Consider the following 17,993-nt stretch of genomic DNA (forward strand, 5'->3'; position numbering starts at 1 on the left):
TTTGGTGCTTTTTGTATTCAATATTGAAATACTTTTCGCTTGGACCTTATTTTTTTTTTTCAGTTAAAAGATTTTTTTTTTTTAATTTTATCGAATAATGGCAACCATATTTTTACAAGACAAATATTATAGTTCTGGTTTGTGGAATCTTTGTAATCAAATGTTATTTATTGAGTTGCTAACTATAATATACTGTGCGATGTTAATTGCATTCTACCAAAGTATTATTGTATGAATAAAAATAATATAAATAAATGCAACACATCTCGCCGACTTCATTGTGCTGAACGCCGGAGTTAGTTTTGTAATACCTTTTTTTATTAAATTTATTTGTGTCTTTACCTGATTTACCATAGACTGATGAATAATACATATATTTTCATTCCACTCATTTTCTATGAAAAAGATAGCAATATGTAATGGCGTCTTTCGGCGGTAGACAACTACTGTTATAGTATCAAATTTTGAATATACTATAATCTTGTTTATTATTTTAACGCACACAAAAGAGTCGTATTAATCCCGAGTAGCTTATACACTTGTCGGCGCAATTATTACAAGTCTACGATGTCTTACAAGTTGTCAATGAATCCGAAATCTGTTTCGAGTCGTTTATTATTGTACCATTTTTCTTTAAATATGTAAATACATGTAACACTAAGGGATAAAATGTATGATAAGAATGTACGAATAATGACATTTGTTTTATTTTCGTGACTTTGTCTGTGGCTGGGGCGCGCCGTTGGCAGCACACTGGCTGCAGCAGCAGCTGCCGTCGCAGTGCCCCACGATTTCGATCAGCGATAGCTGATTCTCCGCCTTCTCCTTGTCCTTATAGCTCGCCACACCCTTGTACCGCTTCCTTGTGCAACAGCAACTGCGTTTCTCTTCCTTCTCCGCCGGTTTCGAGTCTGAGTCGCTATCTTCCTCGCATTGACATTTCTCACGCTTTTTCTTTTCCTTCTCATCTTTTACCTGTTTTTTTAGCTTTAGCTCATCGGTGCCGACCTTTTCTTTCTCAGAGCTACTCGACTCCTCGCTCTTTTCCAATTTATAATATCTCGATTTTCTCAGGTTTTTTGAATCACGTTGACTGGGTGTGTCTTTTATGTTTATTTCAACGGGAGATGGCTTTCTACCTATCTTGAAATTTTTGGCTTTCGATTTGCTCGTCGAATTATTCTTTTCCTTTTCCAAAGACTTCATTTTGCTGCTTTCGTGTATTTTATTTTTTTCAGCGACCGTTATCTCTTCGCTATCTTCCTCAAAGCTTGAATCTCGTAATGTGATTACACTTTTACCTAATGATTTATCCTTGGGCGGGCATTCGCAGCTAACTTTGCGTTCCACTCCCTCGATAGACATGGCGCTTGACACGTGCTCCGGTTCCTTCTCGGATTCATCTTGGTAGTATTTGGTTCCGCTGACGACGCCGCAGGGGCACGGCTTGTCACAAGCGAGATCGAAGAGACAGATTGGTTTGCGAAGCGACTTAACTTTCACATCGGTGGTTTGTTGATGGCGCGAAAGTACTCTTGGATAAAAATATTGAAGGTCTGAGGTCGAAGTACATCTATCGTAGTGGAACTGGAAAATAATAATGTAGGTATATTTCAAAACTTAAAAAAAACATTGCAGTATTTCCTTTTTCTTAGAAAGTAATTATTCTATCTCATTGAAAGTTTGAGAGATTATCTATAAATAATGTACATTTCAGAATGAATCTTAACATTTCAGAATCAGAGATACTCAACAGATAAAATATATTACTTTATGATATAACATGGATGAATAGATGTGGTAATACCATCACGTGTTAAAAAGTATAAGTAATTTGTGTTGATATGAATACGGAGATTTTTCTTTTGTAAGGTAAGAAACAACCGAACTAGTCGCGTTAAAGCCCATGAACACCAGAGGACAGAGGAATTGCAGATGCGTACTCAAGACGTCTCAGTTCCATAGGTCAACACTGGCAACACACACTGGTCGTAGACTTTCGTCTTGAGACACTGCGGTAGGTCTTGGCTGAATGGATGGATGGACTCAAGACGTAAGCATAGATAAAATAATAAAGTATTTTCATAAACTCTCACTCTTTCGATAACTCTTTACGTTTTACGTTGCTTTGTGTAGAAAGGGCCTTAGGCATATTATAAACCCACAACTATTTTAATTTTGTTTGACATGAATTGAGTACCTTATGTATAAGGTTGAAAATTTGGATGTGCCTTTCAAAGGTGTCGATATCTTGACTTGAAAGTATTGATTTACTGCCGTAATCTGCGTTTTTAAAAAGAAGTACACTTAATTGTATTTCTCAGTTGATAACCAGTACCTTGTTTATTTACGTTGACATTATTATATATATTTATATCTAAAGCCCTATTTTTAACGCAGCTGACGTTTTTTATAGCCATCACCATCTTTAAAATTAGAGGTAGTAATCAAAAAACTTTTTTGTACTCAGGGTCTATAGACTTAAAAGTATAATTTTCAAAGTAATCATATTAAAAGAAAATAAGACTACAAGATATAAAAAATATATATATTAAAATGTTTGACGAACCATGTTGGTGTAACCTAAAGCAGGCGTGTTTGTATTACAATCGGTAGGCATTATGTTTGCAATAAAAGGTTCCGCATATGGTCTTAAATATTGCTGACCGGAACAGAAAGATGGCGTTATCCTGGAAGAAAAACGACCACTAGTTATTACCAAAAATATCGACTACCTTACTACCTACCTAGTTCTTATATATGCATATAATATCGTGGGTAATGCAATTTTTATGGAAGTGGCGAAACACGACGCACATAACAGGTTGGATAATGTTTAAAAAATGTTTTTTTTTCTTTTTTTAACGTAAATGACTACACAATCGACCTTTTATAATAATGTCGCACAAAAGTTTAAATGATTTATTTATAACTGAAATAATACTTACGGGTTTGATATATTCCTTATAAACCAGGCTTGCGAAGGTATGTTCCAATTCACGTTCATCGTGGGGGGAGTGTACGCGCAAGGTGTCCACACATCGCGTTTTATTGTTGGGATAAAGAAATACTGAACACTACCGTTGGGAAGGACAACAGATGTTACATCTCCCTCCCCTATAATTTCTGGACTTTGTACGTTGCTCTGCACAGCTAAAACATTATAAGTATTCCGATACCTTTGCTAGATTGATGAAAAATTTAAAAATAAATAAAAAAACAACTAATCTTTTGTGAATTTTCGATTTTCTCATTATTTTTTCAGCGTTCAATATAGTTATTTTATATAAAACATGCCCGGGGCTTATATTCCACCTGCGTTTAGTACTCTTTTGCATTAGCTCGATACGACTTTCCTACCGTGACCTTAAGTTTAACCGTATACTACTCCAGTTAGATGCAATTAGTTGTCTCAAATTATTGTTAAAAAAAATATAATGTAAAATATCTTTCCAAATAAAACTTACGTGGCTGAAAGTGTGTATATGGTACGGTATTTTGAGGTCCAGCACCGTAGAAAAAATTAGGTTGCATGGTTGATGAGAAAAACATCCTTCTTAACTTAGTCGAGTAAACATATTGCGAACGGGGCCATTGTTAACATATTATTTTAATGTGAAAATATTATTTTGATATGGTAAAGATGTCCATGGTTCTTACAAATGTCATTAGGTGACAGATTTTTGATTACCAAAATGATATTTAGTTTGTCTTCTCGTTTCTGTTACGACTAAAAAGTATTAGTTATTTTCTATTTAAACTGCGTGAGATTTACACACTTTTGTCCCTTAACTTTACAAATACCTATGTTATTCTAATTAAAAAAAACTCCCTCATACGAGACATTATCTTTTATTAGAATAGAATACGTTCACATAATAGTCATTAAAAAACCTAACCGTGTACTTTTACCTAGGTATATAAAAAATTAAAAAAATATTTTATAATAATTTAAAAATTAAAAATCCTTATTAATTTTACACATATAGTAAATAACAACATACATAATTACACATACTATACAGTAAAAAATTAAACTTTTTGTGGAAACCAATATCAACTGAAGACTGCATTTCTAATATGAAAGTTAACAATGTAGTCTGAATTAGTTCTTTGAACGCTGATCGCGAAGGGGTCTGTGGGGTGGAAGGTGAAAGCGACGAGACGCCTCGCGCTCGCCGGCACAGACTGACCGATCACACCCGCGTAGATCTTGAACTTTAGCAGACCGGAATCTCGCGCGTAAAATCTGATAAGCATAATAAATTACAAAAAGAAAATTTTACTTTTAGTGGAAATAGCTTCAAAAAAATAGTTTCTAAAACATTATTGATAAAGTGACTGCGACAAAAAACTACAAGATGCCTCAAACTCGAACTCATATGTAAATGTATTATATACTGAAAAACATGTATTAATTATAAACATTATTAAATTTGTAATGCATACCTAATAGGATACTCTCCATATGCTTTAGGTCTTTCCATAACAGAAACCCATTTGTCATCGTAACTAAAAAGACCTAAATCTAAATAAGGTGATCCGCTGTATGACTGTGCACTTATAGGTAACTGAGCAAGAATACGTTTCGTTGCCTCCGTCCGGCCACCATATATAGCTCGAACAATAGTTTGTTTGAATCTCTGTTGTGTTAGCCTCGCATATAGATTGTTAGACGGTGAACAAGTGAATTGTGAATCGGCACATAATCTTGCATTTCTAAAACAATCACAATAGTTCTCGAATAATTGCAACAGTGCTTCTGAAGTGTTCTCGTACACGGCCAATATTTTACTCCCACTTATGTTGTAGATTACAAAAAATGATGATTGGCTGTTAGGCTCTGCCACTCTCAAAGTCACCACCTCTTCACTCGCATACTTTATGAATAAATGGTCTTCATCTAAAAGCTGCATCTTCCACATCCTTAAACTTTTGAACATATCAAAGTATTTATAAAACTTTCTCAATTCAAAAGGATCATTTGTACTGTCACTTATACTCTTTGCTCTTTTAAAGAGAAATACAAGCAATCTGTGTTTTAAACTGTTTATTGTTTCTTCATGGAATGGTCTCTCATTAGTCTGTGGTGTAAACACCGAGTTCACAATAAAGGGATCATCATCAAAACAAAATCTTCCTATTTTTCTTATTTCTATTAACATTCCATCAACAATTTGAAACAAATGAATTGTTTGATGCTGTACCGAGAGAACTGCTAACACTTCTTTGTACAGATAAATACCTTGATTGTGTGACAAGTAGATTTTGTCAATTCTGAAATGCTTTGTGTCACAAAGTTTACCTTGGTGAAGGTCTACCAAGTGCAGTGAATAATCTTCCAGTGCAGATCTGAAAATCAGTGAAATAATCACATTATTTTTCTTTTTACACTGTAAGATGGTAATCATTTAAGAAATTTGAAAATCTTATTAATTTTGTAATTATAAATGCGAATATTTAGATGGATGGATGTTTGTTTTAAGGTATCCCGAACCGGTCATCGGATATTGAGTAAATTTGGCACAGATGTAGAACATAGTCTGAAAGAACACATAGTCCACTTTTTACATTATTTTTGAATTCCGAGTGGATGGAGTCGCGGACCACAGCTAGTGTAATCATAAAAAAATAAACAATAAAGTTGTAAAAATAGAAAAAAAACTCTATGATCTAACTATAAATGCTAATGGATTTTAGCTTTTTAATGTTTCCTAATTTTAACAATTTATAACATCAGAATAAAAAGTTATTACCTAATTGTTGGTGTAACAGCTTCATTGTTACTATGTATATGGTAAAAGTGTGGCCTTAGGTCATCTGGTATGTGTGCTGCGGAGCCTACTATCACATATCTACCATCCTCAGTGAACAGACTGCATTCACGGTTCAACTGTTGCTCTATAAATGGCAGTTGTCCAGGGTTACGTTCAGATCTTGACACCAGTCTTTGTTGGCATACATTTACTGTAAATTTTGGCTGAAATTGTATTAGTATTGCCGCTTAAACAGTTTAATGTGAATGGCCAAAATTATCTGTATTTATATAATGATGGTTGATGGAAACTAACCTTAAAAAACCTGTAAAATATGTGAGTTCGTATTCTGTGATGAACATCTGCATCAGCATTTAATAAATCAGCAGGATATCCTGCCACAAGATCTCCTGCCGCTGAAGCCCCTCTATATTCATATATCTGAAAATTCATATAATATATTCATAACATGTGACATGAATTTTTTTTTATTAGTAATGAACATAGTTGTGGGACATATTACCTATGTAGCTTTAATATCATGTATCCAATATCATAAGGCGTGTATGTAATTGAATAAAGTAAATATTCTTTTACTCACCTCTAAAGAAGTCTGATCAGCTGAAAATGCTATAAAATGCTTCCCATCAGGACTAAATTTCCGTAAGAAACAAGGAGGTTTCTCTACATTCACTATTGTTAAGTTAGGAAATACATTTTGATAGAACTCCCTGACGACATGGAAGTGTGATCCAGGTTTTCTGGAGCCATAAATTTCTCTATCCATCAGTCTTATTACTATATTTTGTGGTTTAATTTTTCTTGGTACAATCCTTTCGGTACAAAAGAACTCGTCCTCGTTTAGCGATCCCGGGGGAGCATCTTCGTAGTATACAGATGCCATTTTACTATTTACTTGGTAAATGTTAAATTGATGCAAGTAGAAAATTACAACAAAGTGGGCACCTTATTCATGTTTTTTGTATATAGAATACTTTTATTATATATTTTTTTTATTTAATTTGTAATGAATAACAAAATGATCGTATAACTTTATCGCTATAAAACTAAGAAGTTCAGAAGAAATGCGATGTAAACAGTAAACACGTATATGTGACATTTAGTTTAGTGATGGAAATGTCATTGTCAATGTTAACTGTCACTCATCGTTTTTCTCATGTATGAGAGGCAAAAGAAGATAAACGCAAAAGATCTCTTGTGAAAATTGCGCTATTATTATTATAATTTTTTAATTTTTTTTGTAAAGTTTTTAAGTAAGTTTAAGTAAATTTTTCTTATAATTAGCATTAATTTCAATCTTAAGAAAACTCAGTACAAAATATTTACTTAAATTAGGAGAAAGGATTCTTATGGCAAAGAATTTTTATCCGGATAGGTACTTCCCCTGTCGGTCGATCAAGTACTAGTGTACACTGTTTCTGTTTCAAATATACATCTAACGTTATTAAATAAAATGTCCCGTCAACCCGTCATATGTTTTGGGACACTTTATTTTATATATATTACAACATAAAGTATAATGTTATAAAAATTATGAACTGCATAAAAAGTTTATTTAAAATTTACTTCTTTTACCAAAAATCATTTGAAAATAACGATAGTCTTTATATTATTATAATGGAAGGCAATACAATATTTTGTAGGGTTTTCAAGGGGTGTCAAGAGTCGACAAAAAAAAGAAACTCACGATTTTTTGGCGTTGCAAAATTATATTACTTGTTTATGGCAAAAGTCAAACAAAATCTAAACTGTAATCTATTTATTATAGCGTTCTACATGCAAATTCATTATTTTGGCGTTAAGTAATTTTTGATTGTTTTTGGTTAAAGTTCCTTAAGGTATTTTTAAATAAATTAAGTTTGTACGTAATGAATTCATGCACAATTTAATTTACACCAGTTAGCAATTCACAACAAATGGAGGTCAGTTTATCCATACGCTACCTTATTTTAACGTATTATTTGATTACTAAATCAATTTTTGTTCTTCATTTAATAGTTGGGATTCGACCAAACATACGGCGAAGATCAATGCGTAGTTCTTAATCATAAACCGGTACATTCCAATGCAAATAAACATAAAAATGAAGGTTAGTCAAGTTTAAATATGTATAGTTTCAACTCCGTGACGGTTAGGAATATAGGATTAAACTTGCATTGAAACCGAAACATATATGTAAACCCAGATATATAGAACTAATATACCCATGCTGAAACTGAATCGTTTTTATCATAGTTAAATAACTTTGTTTACTCGCCATAGAAAGCAAACTCGTAATGGAGCAACACGTCAAAGAAGATATGAATGAAATGGCAATGTTGATGCGAAACTATGATAACAAACTATACGGCGAAGATGACACGTCCCAGCCCACTTCCTGTACCGCCCCGGTCATACCTCCAGAAACAACGAAAAAGAAAAAAAGAAGAAAAAGGTTTGTTCGCAGCATGTGGATGCAGTTTAAAGTGCGTATTTCCACTTAGCGACTTGCCGCTCGACTCTGGCCGCGCGCTAGTTTCATCATGTTACAGTCTCAGTCACGCCAGTGGAAGTAGGCCATGCGACTCCCTTTGTACGCTAGCCGCTAAGTGGATTTTCGCTTAGCTCGCGTTTGTATTCGTCTGCATGTATTTCTGTATTCCATCGCAGCCTTATGAAAAGCTCTTTATAAAAAATCCGTTTGGTGAACAGTAGTTGTCGTTTTTATCGCTTCATCTCGCTATGGTCCATAATTGGATTTGGCGTCTTCCATTGACTGACCTAAGATTACCCTATAATACTAGAGATTAAGCATTTTTGAAATGTTTATTCTCAATAGATCTCAGATAACCGTTTGCCTCACGAACTGTCGCTACGAGTCAATTCGTAAAGTGGCAAGTGCGTTCGGCATGCGCGAGGTGTCGGAGGACGAGACGTGGAACTTCTACTGGACGGATATGAGTGTATCGGTGGAGAGAGCCAAGGAAATGAAGCGGTTTCAGCGCATAAACCATTTCCCCGGAATGTTGGAGATTTGCAGGTATTCTATAAACATTTTAGGTACTAATCTGGTAAATTTATCCAACAAAGTCACTTCAAAAGTACACAGCACAGAAAATACTAATCATATATGGTTTTAGGAAAGATTTACTGGCGAGAAACTTAAATAGAATGCAAAAAATTTACCCCAAGGAATACAATTTCTTTCCAAAAACATGGTGTCTCCCTGCAGAGTAAGAAATATTGTTTACGTTGTTCACAGTACTAGTTGTGATAATAATCTTCTATCTTACTTCTTACTAATATTGTAAATGTAAATGTTTGGATGTATGGATGGATGTTTGTTAGAAGGCATCTCCAGAACGATGAATTTTACCTTTATTCTTTATTTAAATTTATCTCGATATACTTTTCGTCCTTTTTAATTCTGCGCAGACAAAGTTGCGGGCAAAAACTACTAACAAAATAATTTTCAGTTTCGGCGATGCACTAAACTACTCAAAAACTCACAAAAATAAAACGTTTATAATTAAACCGGAATGCGGTAGTCAGGGTCGGGGAATTTACTTGACGAAATCATTAAAGGACGTTAAGCCTACTGATAAACTGATTGCACAGGTTTTTTTATCTATAAACAACACTAGTAGCATCATAGTAGTAGATGTAGTGTAATGTAGACAGTAATTTACTATTACATTACCTGAAGATTATACGAATTTACATATATCATAAGAAGGCAGGATTAGGAAGGAGATTATAAAAGCTGTTTGCAATTTCTAGGTGTATTTATCCAAGCCTTACCTAGTAGATGGTTACAAGTTTGATATCAGAGTGTATACTCTCATAACGTCGTGTGATCCTCTCAGAATATTCGTCTATAATGAAGGTCTTGTTAGGTAAGCATTAACAAAAAAAAAAACATATCATCCCTTCCATTTTCTCTCTGTTATAATGTAGATAACAATATGCCACATCACACGGTCGTTATTAACAACTGTGTTTTAAATACAATTTGATATATCAAATAATTGTAATTTTAGATTCGCAACAAGTAGATATGCGGATCCTAATGCTAATAACACGACCAATGTGTTTATGCACTTGACAAATTACGCTTTGAACAAACACAGTCGCACTTACGTGTACGATTCGGAGGCGGGTAGTAAACGGTAAGATTTTATACCTTAACGTTATAGAATTCTTGGATTACTTAAACAGATACTAGATATATCTTATTGTTTTTGACGTGACCATTATTAATAACAAAAGTGGTAAAGCTCGAGACACTTAATTGCGACCGCGATTTCCATGAAATCGCGTGTCCATTTCCACTGGGATATCCTCGACTGCTATTCAAAATGACAGGCACGCGCGGCTAAGTGAAAATAGTTCTAACAATAATTGTTCTTTTGTAGTTAACATAAAATGTTCTTTAGAAATGAGTTAAACAGTAAATTAATTCTTAACAAAATTTCCTTTTCCTGACGTCAGCAAGATATCGACGTTGAACAAAATTCTGTTATCGCAAGGAGTGGACTTGAGCCGGCTGTGGTACTCCATAGACCAGGTTATCGTGAAGACCATTATCGCCGCGTGGCCTATACTCAAGCACAGCTACCACGCCTGCTTCCCGTCACATGATACGGTTCTCTTTATATTACTTACTTGGTGTCTTGTAACTGAAGATTGTCACTGCTGAAGCACTCTTACAAGATATTGTCATCCCTTTCATGTCCTTGAACAAAACTGAGATAACAAAATGTTTACGTACGGGTGGTAAATGGAGATAAGACGATAATTAGGCGCCCAAAATTTTTAATTTTTATGCAAAAAAACAATCTTGTTATTCCATATACGCTATATTTTTTTAGGTTCACGCATGCTTCGAGATTCTCGGATTCGACATACTTTTGGATCAAAAGCTTCATCCTTATATTTTAGAAGTACGTAACATTTTAGTAAATACACTATAAGACCAAAATTAAAACTCCCTTCATCTCTTCCGTATACATAATGCAAGTAATCTTTGTTACAATTCTATCTACATTTGACCATATATTTTTAATTTCGGTCCTTACAAAAGTTTTCTGTTTTTATACCAGGTAAACCATTCCCCTAGTTTTCACACCGACACCCAATTAGACCGCGAAGTCAAAGAGAGCCTCCTCACAGACACATTCACGATGCTCAACATATGGCAATGCGATAAGAAACGAGTTCTAGAAGAAGATCGGAGAAGAATAAGAGATAGACTGCTGCAGACCAACAAGTATGTATTAAATAGTGTAAAAAGTATCCATTATTCATTTCTTTCAAAATTGAAATTGTGTTTTTTTAAGTTTTAATGAAATAATAAGTGACTTTAACAGATTCCCGGATTGTTGTCCCGGCACTGAGGAGAAGGAGCCTGAGAAAACTCCCTGGCAGACACAGATACAGTGGGAGGAGACACATTTGGGTAATTTTAGGTACATTTAATTTGAATTTTTAAAAACTTATATTTTCAGCTATGTTTTTCATAAACTTTAGATGTGCGGCAGTGTACTAGATAAACAGCAGAAGTCCGATCAGTTTTTTATGCCTCTTTTTTTTAAGGTAAAATTGGTCCATTGTACCGCTAAGAACAACTGTATGTAGTATTTGCATGTTACTATTACTTTTTTTAAATATTGGCGGCCCAAGGTTATTGGCGCGCTGCACAGTGCCTTCCTCTCGCATCCCCCTACACCCCAACACACCTAAATTTGTGTCCTGCGCAGTGACTCGCGAGAATTTTAGAGCCGCCAAGATATCAGAAAACATTAATACTAGCTCTAATGTGTAGACGCGTGTACCCCGAGGGTGAGCGGTACGCAGCACTGTTCCAGCAGCCGTCGGGCTCCTTGTACACGGGCACGGCGGCCTCGCGCGCCCGCGGCGACTGCGCCAGGCAACAACGAGAACAGTTCGAGGTTAGAGACTCTAGAGGCTAGTGATCATTCAAAAACAGTTTGATACAAAAGCCAGGAATACATCCCAGGCATCAATCATGGTGATCCAAAATTTATCCTGTACTTGTAAGAAATATTTGCGTGACATCTGGTATATTATAATAAGATTTTTCTGTAGCAAACGAAAGCGAAGTCCGAAGCTCTTAAAAAGCCATCGCAAATGAAACCTATTAAAGAGAGCGACAAGAAATCTGACGAGAGCATGTGCGGTACAGTGGGAGAGAGCATCGCAGAAAAACCTAAGCCGAAGCCACGTCCTGATAAGGACCTGAAGAGAGAGAAAGAACGAAAGGATGAAGATAAGGAGAAAGCGAGACAAGAGAAAGACAAAATGTCTATACAGTCACAACCTGTTAGTTTTCTCAATCTTGATATTTCAATTTCTTCTCTTTTATATTTCCAGTTAGCTGCCAATAATTAGGTAACATATATACACGATACTTCCAAAATAAGTAATCATGTTTTTAGATATCTTGGTGGCTCTTAAAATCGCGAGAGTCGCTGCGCAGAACACAAGTTTGGGTTTGTTGGGTCATAGAGCGTGCGGGGGGGGGGGCACTGCGCAGCGCACCGATGACCTTGGGCCGACAAGATATTTGAAAAGAGTTATATCTAATTTAGATTTACTTAAAAACTTCACTTCTATTATTTAACAGGTGGTGGAAAAAGAAATAAAGCCTCCGTACGTATTGTGCTCTTTCGAACCAGATCCTATTATTGAGAAGGAGGAACGCGAACGTATCAACTTGCTCGCTCAAAGAGATTTCCTCATCAGAAGTTACGGAATGTTGGAACAGGTAAAAATTTCGTTTACGCGGTAAAGATGTTATGTTTAAATCTATTCAACTACACCTCAATAAAAAATCAAGCTTCAGAAATCGGCTTAACAGAAGTTGAGTTCCGAGGTTGGACATAAAATATACAGGGGAATTGAGAATCTCCTTTCTAATATCGGATAAAATGAGTACAGATCCAATAAAATGAATAGAAATCACAGGATTTAATAATGATTGAACATACTCAAATCTATAATGTCTAGTATTTGAGAAGTAAAATGTTAGCATGGTATGAGCATGTCATGAGGAGGAAAGAGTTGTATGTGACAAGGAAAATAAGTATGAGTGTGGGGGTAACCCTCACCGGTAGAGGTATGCCTAGGAAGAGAGGGATGGATTCCGTGAAAGGTGACATGAACAAGAAGGGAGCGACGACTGAGATGACGGAAGATAAATCGATATGGAGGACAGAAACCTGATAATGATTGAATGCTTAAATTTCAGTCAGTAGTTGTGGTATTTTTGCTACAAGCAATACTAATGTTACAAGTTGTTTTAAGATCTATTTGGCGATGAAAAAAATGGGAACGTTGAGACCGGAAGATGAACGCAAATATGGTGTCTACGGTCGTCTCACTGCAATATCGAACTCACCGAAGGTCATTAGTAATTAAATTTGTAAAAAATTAATGAAAAAAATTTTACTTATTCAATCTTTAAATTCAATTATTTAATTTGTCTTTATCAGAGAGACAATTTTTAGAAGAAAAAAAAAAACATTTTTCTGCAGAGAATATAACATTGACAACGCTACATACAAAAATAAGAAAAAAATAGAACATAAAAAGTATCAAAATGATGGGACCGAACAAATTCTTGTGTGCAGATTGCCGCTAAGAAAGCAAAAACACCAACAGTCGATGAACCAGGCAACGAGGTAAACAAAGTAAACAAATGTAAGTTTTTTGATATATTTTGTCTAACCTAATATTATATAAGAGAAAGTTTGAATGGATGGTTGCTTATTAGAAAATATCACCAGAACGACTCCATGAACCTGGATAGAATTTGGCAACTTTGACGAAGTAGCTGATAAAAGCTAAAAAGAAATTATTAAAGTTGATAAAAATAAACAGAAAATCTACATTTGTCAAGGGTTCATTTGACTTTTTCGCGTGATTGATTTATCAGTCTAGATATTTTCTTTGTACAATTTATAAATAATTAAGTTAATTTTAAATTATAATGCAAGTAAATGTTTTTTTTTGTTATATATAACATTGCCAGTGTTTCACGTGGAGTGTCGCAATGCAGTTTTCATGAGACGTCCATTTTGCCGTTGAATGTCTCAGGATCTCATGTGAAGGATTTGCTACGTAACATGGAAATAGGTGAGAGTTAAACTTTTTATTTTTTTAAATAAAAAATTTAATTAAGATTTTTTGTCACTTAGTTTTATAAAACTAGGCAGGTGGCAAAAAAGGTGGTTGTTATCAGTCAGTGACATATGTAATATTGTTTTAGTTACTTGGTTGCCAGTTTGGAATCGACCTATATTTCTCTAAGCTAATTGACACATGGCTCGGTTCTTCTCGGCCCACGTAACCAATAGATGGTAACTTTGTTTTATTTTAGATTTTTGTTAAATAATATAATTATAAAAAATTTATACACAAACTGTAATTCCATTTTATTGTATTAATTTTAAAAGAAATATAGTTTCATGGATAATGAATTAGAATGTTTTTCATTTAATAATATACTAGACTAATATTTTTTCTATATACTCAATCAGCTAGGTATGGCAACTTTCTCACATGTTCAAAAAAATTCAAGAAATTATTGAAGAAAACCAAATTATTATCTTTTATCAAAATATATTTGTCTGTTTTACAAAATTATCAATCAATAGTCTATAATAAAGTCAAGCTAAAAGTCCAGCTTTATTTTGTAACGTAAACAAAACCAATAGAATCAATGATGAATTCAACAAATGCATTAATATAAATCTATTGCACTTGCTAAGTCCTCAACAAAGGCAGTGTCCGTTCACATTTTATTGGAAGTTCAGAATTGTAGACGTTTAGCGAGACTACCGCCATCTATATTATCTAATAGTTTCCTCTTGAGCGATGGCTTCTCGGATTCCATTTTGGATATATTTGTAGGCATGGGCAACTTCGCACCTACAGTTGGTGCTGGTTTATTACTGCAAATAAATTATTTATCAAATTTTATATTCATTTTACCCGAAAACAATATCAAATTATTCAAACTTTCGTGAGACATTATCACTAACTTATATAGAAACGGCTAAAACACTCACGTCTATATAGTGTGTGACGACAGTGAGCGACGGGCCGCGTCCGCGAAATAATACCAATCCCACTCACCCTGATGAAGAGCCCCCGAAGGGCTCGAAACTAGTCGGTGACGACACCGGATATATAGACGTGAGTGTTTTAGCCGTTTCTATATAAGTTAGAAAACAATATCTTTTATTTTACAATTTGAAACACCTTTATTGCTCAATCATAACTGTTAACACTTACATTAATTATGAGCAATCAAATATTCTTAATACGTAATTATGTTAGACGAAAGTTTAAATTCCCCATAAACTATCTATATTATATTATTTTATATTAGTTATCACAAAGTTACATGGAAACAAACAGTATCATCAAAGAACATTTTTGCACATTTTGTTGTGTACCTGAAGTAGGGCATCTGCAGCGCCTGCGTGCAGTCGCAGCGCGCGGGCGGGTACAGCGCGAGCAGGCGGTCCAGCAGCTGCAGCAGGTCGTCCGCCGCCGCGCTGAAGATGTGCCGCAGCTGCTGCGCCGGGAACTGCTTGAACTGCACGTAGTCCGTGAGGTTCTTCATGCCCTGGAGTACAACATTTACTTATTAACAATTACATAATAGATATGTTCTACAAAGAAAATGTTTTGTGCCATACTCACCCGATGAGTTGATTTTCATACAAATAAATTTATGCATTCAGCATGTTTTAAAAGTTACTAAGAACTACATATATCGTTAAAAATGAAAACTCGAATAAATTTATGTCAAAGAATAGCTTCCTTAATGCAATGTTACTGACATAAGATTTTTTTTTTCATTAAATTGTTTAAAGTTTCGTGAGACATCATAATTAATTAATTAAGAAACGGCTTAACTCACGTTTTGATCGTCCGGTGGTGGCACCGACTAGTTTTTTAGATTTTTTTTTCAATTAAGAATCTACAGAGTCTTAATATACCTCAGACTTTATTTAATATAGATTCAGCTGTAGTTATAACTATATGATTTTCAAAAATAAAATACTAACGGGCCATGTTTCTTCATTTGGAGTTCCAAACACCTGAAAGATTCGGGAAAGCTGATCTAAATCAGACTCCCCGGGCAGAAACGGCACTCTCAGTAGTAACTCAGCTAATATGCAACCCACTGCCCACATGTCAACACCAGTTCCATATTGCCGTGCACCAAACAACAACTCTGGAGATCTGTAAAATATTAAATAAAAATATAAAAAGGTAAACTTAAAATTCCACCAATTTTTATGTATCCCAGGAAAAAAAAACACCTCACAATGTTGCAGAATACCAATGGAACAAATTTCATATAATGGGCAACAGCAACTGTGGTTTTGGCATTGACATTGTTATTTTTGATGTGTTAATATGTTGAATAATATAAAGAAAAACTATATACAGGCAATTAACATAGGATAAGTCTAAAACACTGGATTTAAATTTTAAATGACAGATTGTTGGATGTGTTGACATATAAAGGAGATTGTGGCCTTCACCCTCAAGACAGGGATGCTATATTTGTGATCAAGCTATGCAAACAAAAGCAAGCTAAAAAAGTGTTTGTTTCAACAAAACATAGAAAACAATGTATTCCCAGTCTATTCTTCCTATCTGAATGATAAATTCTTTTAGTTTTCTAGCACATATGTAAAACCTTACCTATACCATCTTGTCACAACTTGATGAGTGTTTATTCTGGTCGGTGATCCAAATGCTTTTGCCAGACCAAAATCTCCAATCTTCAATATTCCTTCACGGTTTATAAGTAAATTATTAGGTTTCAAATCTCTATGCAGTATCCAATTTTGATGTAAATACTCCAGTCCTGAAAAAAGGAACTCATAATTTACAAAGTAAAAAATATATAATTAATAAAATTTAAATTAAGATATTTACAATACAAAATAAAGATACAAGAATAAGCTCCATATTTTTTTTACCTTTGAGAGTCATAATAGTATATGCCTTAACATTAGCAGGAGTAAGTACAATATTGCTGTCCTTTACTATTATTTCTAAGTCAGTATCCATAAAGTCAAACACTAATGATACATTTGACTTCTGTCCAAATACATCTGAAAAAGAGATTTTTAATTACAATTTTTGAAACAGAAGAATTGACCAATAAATCTGTACTAAAATCTGGGGACAACTACAAAAAGTTTATCATCTAAATCTTCACTATGTTTCTCCCACAAATGGTAGAACTATGGGAACACTAGGAAATATGTCTGAGGTACCTTTTAGCACAGGCATGTAAACAAAATTGTTAGCTGTCTACAATAATGTACACAAAATTATACCCAATAACTACTCATTACAATATTGTAAAAGCAGTTGTTAATTTATTAATAGAAAACATTTCAGTAAAGAAATCTATAAAAGTTAAAAGTAATTGTAATAAAAACTTTTTATTTACTTCTAAAATCAATATAACCAATAAAGAGGAAAATACAACCTAATAATCCAATGAGGTTGATATGCTGCAGTTCTTGTAACAATTTTATTTCTCTGAGAGCAGTGCGATTGATCCCATCTTGAGCCTCCAAACGCGATCCAATTTTAATTTTTTTAACGGCGACTATTTTATCGCTTTTCACATCTTTTGCTTTATATACAGTAGCAAACTGTTCAAAGGAGAAATTAGTTTTTGGTGTGGTCATGCATAAATGTATCGTTCATAAAATGAAATATGGTTATGGTAGATATTAAATTTCAGTTCTACAGTTATTAAGGAATTAGTTATTTTAATATTGTACCTGTCCCTCTCCCAGAAAGTCTATCTTCTCATAACGTAAAGTTGGTTCATACATTATTTCATATATTATTAAATGATTCCTTCAAAACTGTAACTTCATTCTACTTAATTATTTACATGTAAATGTATTTAACAGTTATATTAATGTTACGATAATATACATTTACATAATTTCAAGAAATATACAGAATCCAAAACTACACGACAACACGAAAACTGACTTTTTAAGTTCAAATTTGACATGTCCTTTCAAAATATGAAGTGTTACCCAAACAGAATATAAAAACTGTTACCCTGTTAGCCCCGTTAGCCCTGTTACCATCATGGGAGAGGATAACTCTATGGTTGAGTTACCTCGTTCAAAAAGTCGCACGTTACAAAAGCTTTACAAT

At 34.2% G+C, this 17,993-nt stretch overlaps 4 protein-coding genes across 5 annotated transcripts; 1 reads left to right on the forward strand and 3 right to left on the reverse strand.

The window, feature by feature from the left end:
* Positions 1-298: 298 nt before the first annotated feature.
* Positions 299-3,695, reverse strand: LOC106710042 (nucleolar protein 58-like). 2 transcript variants are annotated; one of them, XM_045682853.1, is made up of 4 exons: positions 3,468-3,695; positions 2,949-3,145; positions 2,570-2,690; positions 299-1,587 (listed from the first exon to the last, which is right to left on the reverse strand). In XM_045682853.1, exons 2-4 carry the CDS (start codon positions 3,005-3,007, stop codon positions 706-708), a joined length of 1,062 nt encoding a protein of 353 aa, XP_045538809.1. In that variant the 5' UTR covers positions 3,008-3,145; positions 3,468-3,695; the 3' UTR covers positions 299-705. The 2 variants fall into 2 exon arrangements, with proteins under 2 accessions (XP_045538809.1, XP_014357501.2); XM_014502015.2 differs by having other exon boundaries at positions 2,949-3,153.
* On the forward strand, positions 1,753-14,154 carry LOC106710038 (tubulin polyglutamylase ttll6). Its single transcript, XM_045682855.1, has 19 exons — positions 1,753-1,950; positions 7,776-7,866; positions 8,040-8,211; positions 8,596-8,796; positions 8,897-8,989; positions 9,233-9,374; positions 9,537-9,652; positions 9,797-9,925; positions 10,248-10,401; positions 10,628-10,699; positions 10,859-11,025; positions 11,126-11,224; positions 11,581-11,707; positions 11,865-12,098; positions 12,403-12,543; positions 13,083-13,181; positions 13,409-13,478; positions 13,810-13,913; positions 14,047-14,154. The coding sequence occupies exons 1-18, from the start codon at positions 1,936-1,938 to the stop codon at positions 13,863-13,865; spliced, it is 2,178 nt and encodes a 725-aa protein (XP_045538811.1). The 5' UTR covers positions 1,753-1,935; the 3' UTR covers positions 13,866-13,913; positions 14,047-14,154.
* Positions 4,014-6,723, reverse strand: LOC106710041 (DET1 homolog). Its single transcript, XM_014502014.2, has 5 exons — positions 6,358-6,723; positions 6,072-6,197; positions 5,757-5,980; positions 4,450-5,352; positions 4,014-4,249 (listed from the first exon to the last, which is right to left on the reverse strand). Exons 1-5 carry the CDS (start codon positions 6,658-6,660, stop codon positions 4,057-4,059), a joined length of 1,749 nt encoding a protein of 582 aa, XP_014357500.1. The 5' UTR covers positions 6,661-6,723; the 3' UTR covers positions 4,014-4,056.
* Positions 14,155-14,392: 238 nt separating the features above from the next.
* On the reverse strand, positions 14,393-17,821 carry LOC106710061 (cyclin-dependent kinase 7). Its single transcript, XM_045682854.1, has 7 exons — positions 17,603-17,821; positions 17,302-17,470; positions 16,784-16,918; positions 16,503-16,668; positions 15,857-16,034; positions 15,239-15,411; positions 14,393-14,731 (listed from the first exon to the last, which is right to left on the reverse strand). The coding sequence occupies exons 1-7, from the start codon at positions 17,654-17,656 to the stop codon at positions 14,590-14,592; spliced, it is 1,017 nt and encodes a 338-aa protein (XP_045538810.1). The 5' UTR covers positions 17,657-17,821; the 3' UTR covers positions 14,393-14,589.
* Positions 17,822-17,993: the final 172 nt, after the last annotated feature.

The sequence above is a fragment of the Papilio machaon genome, chromosome 20 (genome assembly GCF_912999745.1).
Source record: "Papilio machaon chromosome 20, ilPapMach1.1, whole genome shotgun sequence".
Lineage (NCBI taxonomy): Eukaryota > Metazoa > Arthropoda > Insecta > Lepidoptera > Papilionidae > Papilio > Papilio machaon.

Excerpts from the sequence above, each read along its gene's own strand:
- LOC106710038 (XM_045682855.1), top strand. Across the intron at positions 9,926-10,247 it reads TCGGAGGCGGGTAGTAAACG|CAAGATATCGACGTTGAACA; the intron begins GTAAGATTTTAT and ends TCCTGACGTCAG. Across the intron at positions 11,026-11,125 it reads AGACTGCTGCAGACCAACAA|ATTCCCGGATTGTTGTCCCG; the intron begins GTATGTATTAAA and ends TGACTTTAACAG.
- LOC106710042 (XM_014502015.2), bottom strand. The coding sequence starts at position 3,552 with ATGTTTTTCTCATCAACCATGCAACCTAATTTTTTCTACGGTGCTGGA. Across the intron at positions 3,154-3,467 it reads ATATACACACTTTCAGCCAC|CTGTGCAGAGCAACGTACAA; the intron begins GTAAGTTTTATT and ends ATAATGTTTTAG. Across the intron at positions 2,691-2,948 it reads ATAAGGAATATATCAAACCC|GATAACGCCATCTTTCTGTT; the intron begins GTAAGTATTATT and ends TTTTTCTTCCAG.
- LOC106710041 (XM_014502014.2), bottom strand. The coding sequence starts at position 6,660 with ATGGCATCTGTATACTACGAAGATGCTCCCCCGGGATCGCTAAACGAG. Across the intron at positions 5,353-5,756 it reads GCTGTTACACCAACAATTAG|ATCTGCACTGGAAGATTATT; the intron begins GTAATAACTTTT and ends ACTGATTTTCAG. Across the intron at positions 4,250-4,449 it reads TATGGAGAGTATCCTATTAG|ATTTTACGCGCGAGATTCCG; the intron begins GTATGCATTACA and ends TATGCTTATCAG.
- LOC106710061 (XM_045682854.1), bottom strand. The coding sequence starts at position 17,656 with ATGTATGAACCAACTTTACGTTATGAGAAGATAGACTTTCTGGGAGAG. Across the intron at positions 17,471-17,602 it reads ACTTTCTGGGAGAGGGACAG|TTTGCTACTGTATATAAAGC; the intron begins GTACAATATTAA and ends TCCTTTGAACAG. Across the intron at positions 14,732-15,238 it reads CTGCAGATGCCCTACTTCAG|TAATAAACCAGCACCAACTG; the intron begins GTACACAACAAA and ends ATTTATTTGCAG.